The sequence below is a fragment of the Homarus americanus genome, unplaced genomic scaffold, assembly GCF_018991925.1.
Source record: "Homarus americanus isolate GMGI-L3 unplaced genomic scaffold, GMGI_Hamer_2.0 scaffold25827, whole genome shotgun sequence".
NCBI classification, from domain to species: Eukaryota; Metazoa; Arthropoda; class Malacostraca; order Decapoda; family Nephropidae; genus Homarus; species Homarus americanus.
Window position 1 is genome coordinate 805449 of NW_024738300.1, and position 13523 is coordinate 818971.

The following is a 13523-nucleotide window of genomic DNA, read 5'->3' on the forward strand; positions in this document are numbered from 1 at the left end:
CATGGAACATTTAGACGGTCAGTTTCACTCTAAATTTTGTAAAACTTTTCTTCTCCAAGTTTATGTTTGTGATAAGGTCACTCAGATATGTCGAGTATCTTTTGCCAATTGAAGCATATATACCAGCTACACCGGCAGCCACCGTGCATAGTTTGTCCTATCCATAGAATTAAAGGGTGGTGCCAGGAATGCTAATTTGGTCAAATGCAGAGGCCAGTTACAACTTTAAAGTACTGCACATGGAGCTATAATACAATACTAAACCTATTTAGACGAAGGAGTCCACATACAGTAATTATTTTCTTACGTTTATTAATTAACCCCACTTTATACATCACCCGTTACTGTAACCCCACGAAAAAATAATCAAAGTTATTTAGTAACTTACTCTGCTTCCAGTGGTACCAATTCTGAAGATATCAAGGTCATCCATATCAATATATAGTCATTTATAGGACCCCACCCTAAGACAATGCCCTTAATTTCAGGTACACTTCTAGTCATAACCCTCCCACTATAAATATCTTTGGTCCGTAGAAGAGTTTCATCACATTCTGACATGACATCACACCTAGAATTATCAAAAGAGGGATAACCAAATAGATTATATAGTCAAACCTTGTATTTGGCGTGAATTGAGTTGTCTCCTTTATTGCCTTAAACTGACCTGTGATAATTAACACCAGGTCCATCGCTTGACGCCTTGGATCGATCTGTAAATGCTTTAGGGTATGATAAGACTCCAAAGACTATATAAAATACAATTAGCCAAGGAAAATAGACCAATATCTTTTTTTATTTCAGGAGCTGGGTCAGCTGGTGGCCCCCTGGGGTGTGGGGCTGTTCGAGGTGGCAGTGGACGGCCAGGACGCTAACGTGACACAGGCGCAGCTCTCCCGGGTGGTCGACGAGGCTCGGCGGGTAGGTCACTCTCACATTACTACTGAGGCGGGTAGGTCACTCTCACATTACTACTGAGGCGGGTAGGTCACTCTCACATTACTACTGAGGCTGGTAGGTCACTCTCACATTACTACTGAGGCGGGTAGGTCACTCTCACATAACTACTGAGGCGGGTAGGTCACTCTCACATTACTACTGAGGTGGGTAGGTCACTCCCACATTATTACCGAAGTGGGTAGATCACTCTCACATTACTACTGAGGTGGGTAGGTCACTCTCACATTACTATTGAGGCGGGTAGGTCACTCTCACATAACTTCTACCGTGTTGACGTCAACAGCTGCGGCAGGTGTCATGGTGCGTGACGGTGGTGGTGGTGAGCGACGACCCACCCTTCCTCGCCGCCTTCGCCGAGTGGTCCCTCAAGGGCCGCCTCCTGGTGTGGTCGACGAGGCTTCTTGTTGTCACCCGCCTGCCTCTTTCGGAGCTCCAACACCTACATAACTTATTTTCTATGACTAACTCCATGTTACTCAGTGTGGGGAAAAATATACCATCATTGAGGTACTAGTATGAGTTTACAATCGAAGTGAATAATTTCTAAGTTCTCATCTTCAACAAATGAACAAAAATTACTAGTCATTTAACGCTTAACTTAATACGTAATCCTTATCTTATGACAGGTGTGTATTGTATGCTAAAATGCCATTCACTCAACCCAATTCTCAGCCATTGCGAGTTGCATTGTGGACGTACGAAGAAGATTTGACATTCAGGAGCCATATACCGCTTTTCCCTGATAAGTTTTCAAAGTAAGAAAATATTCGGTCTTGTATAATGCATAACATTATGTAGTATTATAAAATTAAGTAACTGGTAGAGCACATGTAGCGTTGCCTTAAAAGACATATTTTACACTTAGTTTCAATCATCAAGTACGACTGGCGGCACCGCTCCAGCTGCTTCATATCATGTTTTTTATATCTTAGTTTTGAGACTTTAAGTTTTAAGTTTAGTGATCATAACACGTTTTAACCACATTAATCACTTTCAAGGCATTACATATCGATTCAAGTCAGCGTATTTTGTTTTTCTTTTTTATATTATATTCAATATTTCTTAAGTTAGATATTTTTGTCATTAATTACCTTACAAATATTTTCTAAATACCGTAAAATGATAGGATCATTTTTTTTAGTCTCATTTTCTCTGTCTTCCTGTCTCTCAGGTTTTCACATCGACCAACATTTATTGTCCCGATGATCGAGGGAGGACTGACAACATCTGTTTGGCAGGAGAGTGAAAGTGAACCTGGTGGGAAGAACCTAATCTTCCTGGGACCTTTGACACGGGTACTGGATTATGTCTCCCAGGGCTTGAATTTTTCGTAAGTAAATATTTGTTGTTGTTAATCCTGGGATGAAGAGCCCATAAAGTGCATTTATTCATTATTTTACTTAATTAAATTTCATAATTTTTCAAAGAACCGTAGAGTTACAATTACAGGTGCAAATATATATGAAAGATGCCACCACACAATCACTTATCGGGATCAGTGTGCCTATTATGTAAAATCATCTTTATACATAGAAAATGGATTGATATGTCAGTTTTGCTTAAGTTTAAAAGACCTACCGCCTATGAGAAGAGAATAAAGACAAAGTGGCTTAAATTCCCTGAATTCTTGGTAGTTATTCTTAATTATTTACATATTTTTATTTACGTGCATATACAGTACAGTATATAGACTAACTTTAGAAATTAACCAGTTAATAAACTTTTTGTATTTGTTTGAAACTTTCCTGGAAACTTTCAAAGGCGTAATTGTTGACTTGAACCACCAGATATAAATATGTGCGTCCTGCTGATGGCTCCAGTGGCTCCAGGCAGAAAGATGAGTCCTGGTCTGGGATGGTGGGCATGGTGGTGAGGCAGGTGAGTGCACTTGTTCCAGTGTTAGTTCAAAAGGTCACTCCCATTTAGAAGGAATTCAGGTCTTATCTATTGATGAAATTCTTTGATATTTACTAAGGGTAACCATCTAACGTCAAAGAGTGAGAATTACTCTTGAGAAACCACTGATCCGACAAAACGCTATAGAGGACTACTTCAAGTTCTGATAAACATTCTTCTTTTTTTTTGGGGTAATTTTTTATTTAAAAAACATTTTGTTGGCCCCCACCATGCGGGTCGCTCCACCAGTTATTATTATTATTATTATTATTATTATTATTATTATTATTATTATTATTATTATTATTATTATTATTATTATTATTATTATTATTATTATTATTATTATTATTATTATTATTATCATTACTATGCAGGAGGCACACTTTTGTGTTGGCCCCCTGACTGTGACCACCAGCCGTACTGAAGTGGTGGACTTTACATCGTCACTGGAATTACGCTATCTCAATATCCTAGCTGGTCGCGGGCGAACAGAGTTAGACCCGTGGGGTTTCCTGCTGCCATTCTCCCAGTTAGTGTGGGCGGCAATCCTGACGGCGCTTCTGGTGCTGCTGGTAGCTACGTCCTTCTTGCCTTCTTGCCTTACCTACGTGACTGCATGGAGCAGAAACAGAGTTGAAGAACCTTTTGTATATATACGATTGCTTCTAAATCAGGGTGAGTCATTTTTGGCTATAACCATTATTTCAATTTGAATGGAAAAACGAATAGATTGGCGCAATTGTTTCTAAAATAAATCAGTACAATGAGACTACACTGTTATATGTAACTCTAAGCAATTCCTCATTTTTTTCTTAACAATCATTCTTAATTTTCCAAGCTTCAACGTCCTTTTGAAGACATCATTTGAATTTTGAAACTGCTCACATATATTTACTTTTAAGTTAATTTTTTTTAGCTTACCTGCGATTAATTGTTTTAACAATTATGTAACCAAGTAACTACAGTAGTATTAAAAATCACATGAAAAATTTTTTGCCAAGAAAGATAAAAAAATATTTCGGCTGAGTAATTAAGTTCGATGCAATGATTAGAGTACTTAATTGTCCTTTCAAACAGACTCTCCTCTGGCATCGGAGTGGTGGTGGGAGCGACTTTTGTTGGCGGTGTGGATGTTGACGACTCTGGTGTTAAAACAAAGCTACTCTGGTAACCTCATATCCCACTTGGCGGTGAGATATATCCCGGAACCTTACCAGACCCTGCGGGAAGTGGTGGATGACTCGTCGGCCAGCGTGATATGGCCGCGGGATTCATCAATTGAACAATATATTCGTGTAAGATGTTTAAAATATCTGGTCTTCTGTTGGTATAATGGCCGTAGAGAATCTACCACCCAGGTTCTGTGATTGGGTAATATTAGTAGTAAATTTAAGGATTTTATCTAATATATATTCTCTAATTAGGAAGCAAGAATTATCTCATTCGCATCATTGCAATCAAAACTCATAATAAAATACTACTGCTTATAATTTTTCACTGAATCCGCTTTGTCTATGAGCGTCTATCGATGTTTCATTTTAAACTTGGCAAGATTCATACAGTTCAGTTCTCCATTGGGATACAGGTGAAATCGGCCCATGGTAACTTCGGACCAGTGACCTCGGCCTACATCCAGTGGTGACCTCGGGCCGAGATACCCAAAATAATACTACAGGGGTGAAACCAGGAAGTTTTTGTGGGGAAGGAGGTCACTGACCTGGGAAGAGACAGTGATAATGTGTGTGTGTGTGTGTGTGTGTGTGTGTGTATGTGTGTGTGTGTGTGCGTGTGTGTGCGTGTGTGTGTGTGTAATAATAATAATAATAATAATAATAATAATTAACGCTTTATTGAAAGAGCTTGGCAGCCAGAAGGCTGAAAATATACAGTTACATATTTGGGGAATGGGTTACGAATTACAAATAATATACAAGTAACATAAGTGACACAAATAAGACATATAATATTTAGATGGAGAAAAGCTGTGTGTGTGTGTGTGTGTGTGTGTGTGTGTGTGTGTGCGTGCGTGCGTGCGTGTGTGTGTGTGTATGTGTGTGTAAATAATAATAATAATAATAATAATAATAATTAACGGATTATTGAATAAGTTCGGCACAGCCCAAATGCTAAACATATACAGTGGACAGAATTGACTTATTACATACAGTGATATGGGGGTAATAAAAGCTTTCATCAAAGAAGGTCATGTAGGCCACGTGCGCTGAGGTGTTGCACAACAAACACATTGTGTAGTAACTCCCTTACAGATGGTATTATAAGAACATAAGAACCTAAGAAAGTGGGATATTGCAGGAGGCCGACTGGCCCATACAGGGCAGATCCCTTTCACACCCATCCCAGCACTTCCATGTGCCTATCCAACTTCGTCTTGAAGCTCCCTAGCGTCCCCGATCCTACTATAGCACTCGGTAGCCTATTCCACATATCCACAACTCTATTACCAAACCAGTGCTTGCCTATATCCTTTCTGAATCGGAATTTATCTAATTTAAAGCCATTTGTTCTAGTTATTTCGTTATTACTGAGCTTCAGAACATCTTCCATTTTACCCTTGTTAATCCCACTTACCCACTTGAACACCTCTATCATATCTCCCCTAACTCTACGCCTCTCTAATGAATGCAAGCCTAAGCTTTTCAGTCTTTCTTCATATGGAAGGTTTCGAATATTATGGATAATTTTTGTCATTCTTCTTTGTACTCTCTCCATAGAATCTATGTCCATTCTATAATAAGGACACCAGAATTGAACCGCATAATCCATGTGTGGCCTCACTAATGCTAGGTAAAGTTTCAAGATAACGTCAGCAGTTCTGTTACTCACACTCCTAGATATGAACCCAAGAATCCTGTTTGCCTTGTTGCGAGCGCTAATACATTGTTTTCTAGGTTTCAAGTCGTTGCTAACAAATACACCTAGATCTTTTTCACAATCTGAGTTTTCTATTTCCGTGTTACCTAGTTTATACTTAACGTTTGTATTCGTCTTCCCTATCTGTAGTACCTTGCATTTATCAGTATTAAAATTCATTTGCCAGTCTACTGACCACTCATGTAAGGTATCGTGGTGCAATATTTCCCTCAACGATGGTGTTGTGAGGAATCTCACTTTGTGTGCTAATTCCCTCACAGATGGTGTTATGAGGGACCTCACAGGTTACTGCAGCAACTCTATTACTACGTGGAGTCGAAACATCATGGGAACGTAACGTTGGCCATCCATCGAAGCGGGTGGACGCGTTGTTGCCTTGCTTCTGGCTCGCATTCAAATTTGTTGACCGTTACGACTGTCAGCCTAGATTTTCACGCTGGGCTCGTCTGGCTGCTTTATCTTGTAGTTGTACATTTTTTTTTTTTTTGGGCACCCCCCTACATCCTTGTGTAAGGTGAAGCGCAGAAGCGTTTGCAGCGCCCAACAGGGAAGCATGATAAATTTATGCTTGCCTTTATATCTCATGAGTTAAGGGCGTAGAAGCCTGAAGAGTGAAGGGAATAGAAGCCTGAAGAGTCAATGGTTTATGTCATCAAGTTATTGGAAGCTCCAACAACTCCCTGAATACGAATTCGCAACTTTCGACTTACAACAGTACCTACTTTACTGCTAGGTGAACAGGGACTAATGGGGGCTAGGAAGTATGTCCAAACAACTTCCACCGGCCCAGGAATCGAACCCGTGACATCTTGCTTGCGAGGCAAGAGCAACACCGCATCTACCACCAGCCCCCCATAGTTGTACATTGATATAATCATTCTTGTACACCACGCTTCTTCCCTGCCCTACCCTTCCGCCTAGAGTCCCTGCTGTTTGGTAACGAAGCGAACCCTGCGGACAGAGCCACAGGGGGAGCCCTCAGAGGTCTGCTAAGTCGAAACAGTGAGGGAATCGGCAGTGCTTCATAACCTGCCACTGTTAGGTGTTAGAGCTTGGCTAGGCCCCCGCCAGAGAATTGTCTGTTCGCCCTACCTCCAGACCCGTCTTTACTCGCCCAGCAAGTTGACAGAAGGAGCCGCATCCATGGGGTATAGCTGAGGTGGACAGATTAAGTAGGGCTCCTTCGTAAATTTGTTTACAAAATCATTAGACACTGGAGTTGTGCCAGACTTGTGGAAACAGGCAAATGTAGTACCCATATTCAAAAAGGGAGACAGAGCATCAGCGTCAAATTACCGCCCGATCAGTTTGACGTCAGTAGTGGGGAAATTTCTTGAATCAATTATAGCAAATAGCATCCGATCGCATTTAGAGAAAAACAAATTATTCTACGACTCTCATCATGGGTTTACAAAGGGAAAATCTTGTCTAACAAATCTGCTGACGTTTTTTAGGAAAGTCTTCGAGGTAGTAGATAATGACGAAAATTACGATGTTATTTACTTAGACTTTAGCAAAGCATTTGACAGAGTACCGCATCAGAGGCTTCTGAGAAAAATTAAGGCTCATGGTATCGAGCGGAAAGTTTTAAATTGGATAATATCATGGCTCACCGATAGAATGCAGAGGGTCAGCGTAGATGGTGTTAAATCTGAGTGGGGCCGTGTAACCAGTGGGGTTCCCCAGGGGTCACTACTAGGCCCACTCTTGTTCATAATCTACATAAACGATCTAGATACTGGGATGAGCAGTGACATAAGCAAGTTTGAGGATGACACCAAAATACGGCAGCAGATTAATTCAGGGCAGGATGCAAATGCATTACAGGAGGATCTAAATAAACTGCAGGGGTGGTCTGAAAAATGGCAAATGAAATTCAACACCAGCAAGTGCAGCGTACTTAATATTGAAAGAACAAATACTGTCAATGTATACAGCCTTAACAACATCAACCTAGAGAAGTCGACTTGTGAAAGAGACCTAGGGGTACTTGTAAGCCCAGACCTACGGCCTAGAAAACAGTGCGTTAATGTTCGAAATAAGGCAAACAGAGTATTGGGTTTTATATCTAGAAGTGTAAGTAACAAGAGTGCAGAGGTCTTATTGCAACTATATCTTGCGCTAGTCAGGCCGCACCTCGATTATGCGGTTCAGTTCTGGTGCCGTTATTATAGAATGGATATCAATTCACTAGAGTCGATGCAGCGAAGAATGACGCAAATGATTCCGGGACTTAGAAACCTTCCATATCAGGATTGGTTAAAGAAACTAGACTTGCATTCCCTAGAAGGACGAAGAGTGCGGGGAGATATGATAGAAGTATTTAAGTGGGTGAAAGGAATCAATAAAGGGGATATAGATAAAGTTCTTATTATATCCGAGCAGGATAGGACTCGTAGCAACGGATTTAAGTTCGATAAGTTTAGGTTTAGGAGGGAGATAGGAAGGAACTGGTTCATAAATAGGGTTGTGGACGAGTGGAACAAGCTTAGCAACTTTGTAGTAAGTGCTGGAACTCTGGAAAGTTTCAAAAGGAGGCTCGATAGATTCATGGATGATAGAGAGTGGTAGTAACTCTCTACAGGAGCTGCCATACACAGGCCAACCGGCTTATTGCAGACTCCTTATTTTCTTATGTTCTTATGTTAATTATTTCCTTGTATAGTATTTTTATGTATGCAACTGACCATGGCCAAAGTGAGAGTGAAGATCTCCGGAACCTCGACCCAGGGGTCTCAGATAGATCTAAAAGATTAGTAAGCGACCTAAGGGTGAGAATAGACTTGTGGATCTGAGAGATGGTTACATCATCCTCACAGAGAGAGATGAAGATGCTGATAAACTACTTAACTCTAGTGCCATGGACAAAATGAAAACTAACGGATACGAGGTCATTGTCCCACGGGAATACGGCGCCAAGCTCACCCTTGTATGTAAGAAGTTAGACAAAGATGTAGTGGAAAATAACGCAGAAGATATAAGAGATGAAATAGAAAAGCAAAACAATGTCAAGGTTGTGGAGGTGTATCCTATGTATGCCCATAATATAATCAAGGTTTGCTTTGCAGACACAACGGATGCAAAAAGAATGAAGGAGAAGGGGCTCTATGCATATAGCACTTCCATCTCATCACACCAAATAGAATATGAAAAGTATACGCCCATCCAACAATGTATGAAGTGCTATAAATACAATGACCACATGACCAAGAACTGCCCCATGCAAGGGGTCATATGCTCTGAGTGTTCATCTGATCAACACTTCTACAAAGACTGCCGTAGCACCATAAAAAAGTGTGTCGTCTGCGAGGGTGACCACAGGACCTTCTCTGCCACCTGCCTGGTCAGGAAACATGTAATTCAAGAAACAGAGAAGAAACTGACCGAAATAACCACGCAAAGAGAAAACAGAGAAGTTTCTAATATCATGAAAATGACACTCAGTCGACGATCGTAGATTACAGCCAAACCCTAAAAGACGTTCTGAAAGAAACTCAAGCAGACTCATACAAACTCAACATTGTCAGCGAGACCATGGAAGTCCTGCAACCAGAGATAAGAACCATCAAGGACTCAATAAAACAGGCAGTTACTGGGTCATTGGGCTCCATGAGGGACGCAGTGGCGGAGACCTTCAGGAGCTTCTCCTGTCTCCTCTCCACAGCTGGACGAGTCCAAAGCCACCACTATATACTTGTCCTACCTGCATGCCCATCACATGAACATGGTTCACCCAGGTTCATTCTCGAAACACCCCTGTCGAAATAAGCGACGACGTGCCTTCCTGAAGGCAGTAACCCACTCATCAACTTCATGACGACCTCAACCCACGCCAAAGTCAGCATAACCGTAGCCCCGATGTGGCCAGTCAGTCACCCTACAATCACACAGCTTCTCCAGGGGTGAATCCTAGCACATGTACTCCCAGCGACGACAGCGTCCATCGGGCTCCAACTACAGTCAATAGTTACGACCAGGTGATGGCGACTTAATCCACACAGGAAGAAGACCCTCGAGCTGTAGCGTCAGTGATTACTTTGACACGCAATCCCAGGACCTGAACACCTTCCTGTACACTGGTGACGAGAAGTTCGAGGGCCCGTCATTAACTGACAAGCAGATGTTTGAAGGTTTTGCCAAGAAGTTCCAGCCCCCTAGAAATAGTAGAAGCCTAGCAAACACTTCAAGCAACACCCCGCTACAGTCTCCAAAATGGCAGTCGTTAGCAGGATGAAAATTGTTCAACAAATGTCCTACACTTAGAGGATTCAGTTCTAGGAGTGCAGGTGGAGACAACTAGGGGACCTGTTATCAGATGCTCAATGTACCTACCTCCAGACGTCCTTACTTACCCGAACAAGACCTCAATCAGTTGCTTCGCCACAGAAAACCAACATACATCATAGGGGACTTAAATGCGCGCCACACCATACTCGGACACGGTAATGAGAAAAACGTCGGTGTGGAGCTGTATGACAACATCAGAAGGGGAAAACTGCAACACCTCGGGCCAGATTTCCCGACATTGATCAGACGTGCCAGTGCCACAACACCCGACATAATCCTTTATAAAAACGATACCGTCCCGAACAGGCACTTTACCGCCGGACCCATCAGTACCAGCGACCACCTGCCAGTCGTCGTGACTCATACATCCAATCCCATTATGATCCCCGCCAACATCAGGTCAAACCTCAAACGGGCAGACTGGGACTCCTTCAAGGAGTCTCTCAGTCTCAAGCAGGCAAGGAACCTGGAACAGGCCAGCCCTAATGACAACGACGACGCTGTCGAACAATGGTACACTGATGTGAAGACGGAGATGGAATACAGCATCCCGACCACCACCCACAGGACCATTCCCCACCCTCACACTAGTCACGAGCTGAGGCAGCTCAGTGTTCCGTACGATTATGTGAGACAGCTAGCCAGTATCCGCGGTTAGACGCAAGAGCTGAGAGACCGGTACCGAGAGCTACAGACAGACATTCAGCACGAGAGCAAACGTCTACAAGAACAAAATTGGGCCGCCTTGGTGTGGGAGGCAGCCAACAACTACCGCGACTCTGCTGCCTTCTCGACCAAAACACCGAGAAAATATTGGAGGAGGAAAACCAAGAACAACTACATCGGCGATATTTACTATTCGTGAACAGGAAAACGAGAGCTTCGATAGCGAGTTTGAGGAGGACTATTTAGGTCAGTTGCAGGACCATCAGCACCTGCTCCAGCCGCTCGCACGGTCTGACTTCACTAGACTCGTGGACGACAGCTACCTGACGGAGCGCATAGTTCCTGCAGATGTCTCAGCCGTCATAAAAGGGTTTAAAAACAAATCACCTGGACAAAGCCACATTAACAAGAAGATCCTGGCTCAACTTCCCGACAACATGATAGAGAGGCTTCCTCACATGCAATGCCGGCCTCGCCTCTAGAAACATCCCTAAGATGTTCAAAATTGCCTTTATCCGCCTCATAACAAAATCAGGGAAGCCTCCAAACAAAGTCGAAAACTTTCATCCTATATCGTTGCTCGAGGTACCTACCGAAATCTTAAAAAAAAAAATAGTAAACAAGCGGTTGTTGATGATCTAGAGGACGAAGACGTGCATAATCCCCGCCAGTTCTGTTTCCGCCAGTACCGAGGCACATCCACTGCCATAGCCCAGGCCTACGAGCAGATCGCCAACGCCATGATTGGCCTCCTGCAGTGCAATGTAGTGCTTAGGGACGTCAGCAAGGCGTTTGACAAAGTTTGGCACGCGGGGCTGCAGTATGATATCATACAACTGGGGCTACCCGAAAACTTGACGCCCCTGCCGTGCAACTTCATTACGGACCACAGAGGCAAAATCAAGATGCAAGAACATTGTGGAGAAGGATTCTTATTCTCGAGTTGCGTGCGTCAGGGCTCTTGTCTCTCACCAACCCTTTACATGCTCTACACGACTGACCTGCCACCACCCAATCGTCAGCAGCGAGTACGGCATGAATGCCGACGATGTAACACAGATTGTCACCTGCCCAGGAAGGTCCACGGCAAGGATGGCGCGACTCACTGCTCGGGCAATAGAGGAGATCTTAGAGTATGAAAATAAATGGAAAATAAAAACAAACAAAACGAAATTCGAGGTCATACCCAAAGCCAAATTCAAGCCGGCTCCATTGATGATCGACGACGAAGAGATTGAGTACTCTAAACAAGACAGGTTGTTCAGCCTCATCATCTCTCCGACGGGCATCATTTCCCACGTGAACAGCCAAAGTCGCCGCCGCCAAATTAAAACGTTTTAAATTAATGCCTGAGAAAATACAAGTCCACCACTACAAGCCACTGTTGAGACCTGTGTTGGAGTACCCACACGTACCACTTGTCACACTCGAGAAGACCAGACTACAACAACTACAGAGCTTCCAAAATAAGTGCCTGGGGTCAGCCAGTGGCCAAGCGTCACCCTACGAGGAGACAGTGGAAAACATCCACCTGAGAAATAAAACAGAGAAACCTTAACGTCATGTTCCATCGCCTAGGGAAGAAGGTTTAGGACAAACTCCTGGACAACACTCACAGCCCAGACCACCTACGCGGGGAAGACATCAACGGGGGGCGACCCCACGCTTGGTGGCTGCATGGAGTCTGCCCGCACTACTGCACCCAGCTCACATCGAGCGCAAGTGACCTTGGTCATATACATGGACGACTCCAAGGTGATCCTGCTGCACCCAACTGAGAAAACCTGCCCGAAAAAACCCAACTTCTTAGTTCTCAAATATTTTTTTTAACTCTGAAGGGATCAAAAGGGTGACAAAAGTGGAACGCCTGAAGCTGTATGGAGACCTAAAGATCACTTTCGCCGATTGTGGCCAACCCGTAAAACTGTCGGAGTACACCTCTATCAACGGCATTCCAGTGAGACCGACATTCCACCAGTACGACAACCTGAAGCTGGGAGTGATCTCCCACGCCGAAATTGAACACCTGAACCGAGACGAGATTAACAAACTTTTCCTGGATCAGCTCCACTCTGTCAAGAAGCTGTCCGAAACGACGACTCTGGTCGGACACCAAGAATCTCTGCCCCCGGAAGTCCAACTGGCCTGGGAAACCGTCCAAGTCACGCCCTACTGTCGACCCAAGCGTTGCTTCAAATGCCAGAACTACGGACACACCATCAACAAGTGCAAGGCCAGGAGGATTTATGATCCCTGTGCGGTGCCTCCGAGCACCGCTACACCTCCTGTCCCAACACCGAGAAAAAGTGCTCTGCCTGCGGCAGCCCACACTCCTCTGCCGAACGTACCTGTCCTAAGTGGAAGGAGGAGTGCAGGGTAGCCAAGGTTCGCTGAAGCAAGAAACTTAGCTACAAGGAGGCTCTCGTTAAATGGCAAACGGCGGAGGTTCAGCGTAGATGGTGTTAAATCTGAGTGAGGCTGTGTAACCAGTGGGGTTACCCAAGGGTCGGTACTGGGCCCGCTCTTGTACCGGAAACAGTCAGGTCAGTTCCCGGTAAGAACAGGTTAGGTCACTGGCCACACAACAATTGATCATGACTATAATATATTCACTAGTATAATACGTGAAGCACACGAACAAAAAAATATACAATACAGAAAAATTAGGTCAAATGAGAATGAGGCAAGGTGGATGACCAAAAAACTTAAACATGACATAGGAATAAGTAAAGGAATTTATAAGAAATGAAAGGGAGGGGAGGAGCAGCTCAGAAATAGGTATAATGAACTATCTAGGAATGTTAAGAAAAATGTAAGGA

At 43.5% G+C, this 13523-nt stretch overlaps 1 protein-coding gene across 1 annotated transcript; it reads left to right on the top strand.

Moving 5' to 3' along the window:
* Positions 1–188: 188 nt before the first annotated feature.
* On the top strand, positions 189–13084 carry LOC121873903. Its single transcript, XM_042377782.1, has 10 exons — positions 189–230; positions 805–921; positions 1244–1467; positions 1587–1715; positions 2132–2290; positions 2748–2838; positions 3234–3534; positions 3937–4154; positions 12283–12459; positions 12578–13084. The coding sequence occupies exons 1-10, from the start codon at positions 189–191 to the stop codon at positions 13082–13084; spliced, it is 1965 nt and encodes a 654-aa protein (XP_042233716.1).
* Positions 13085–13523: the final 439 nt, after the last annotated feature.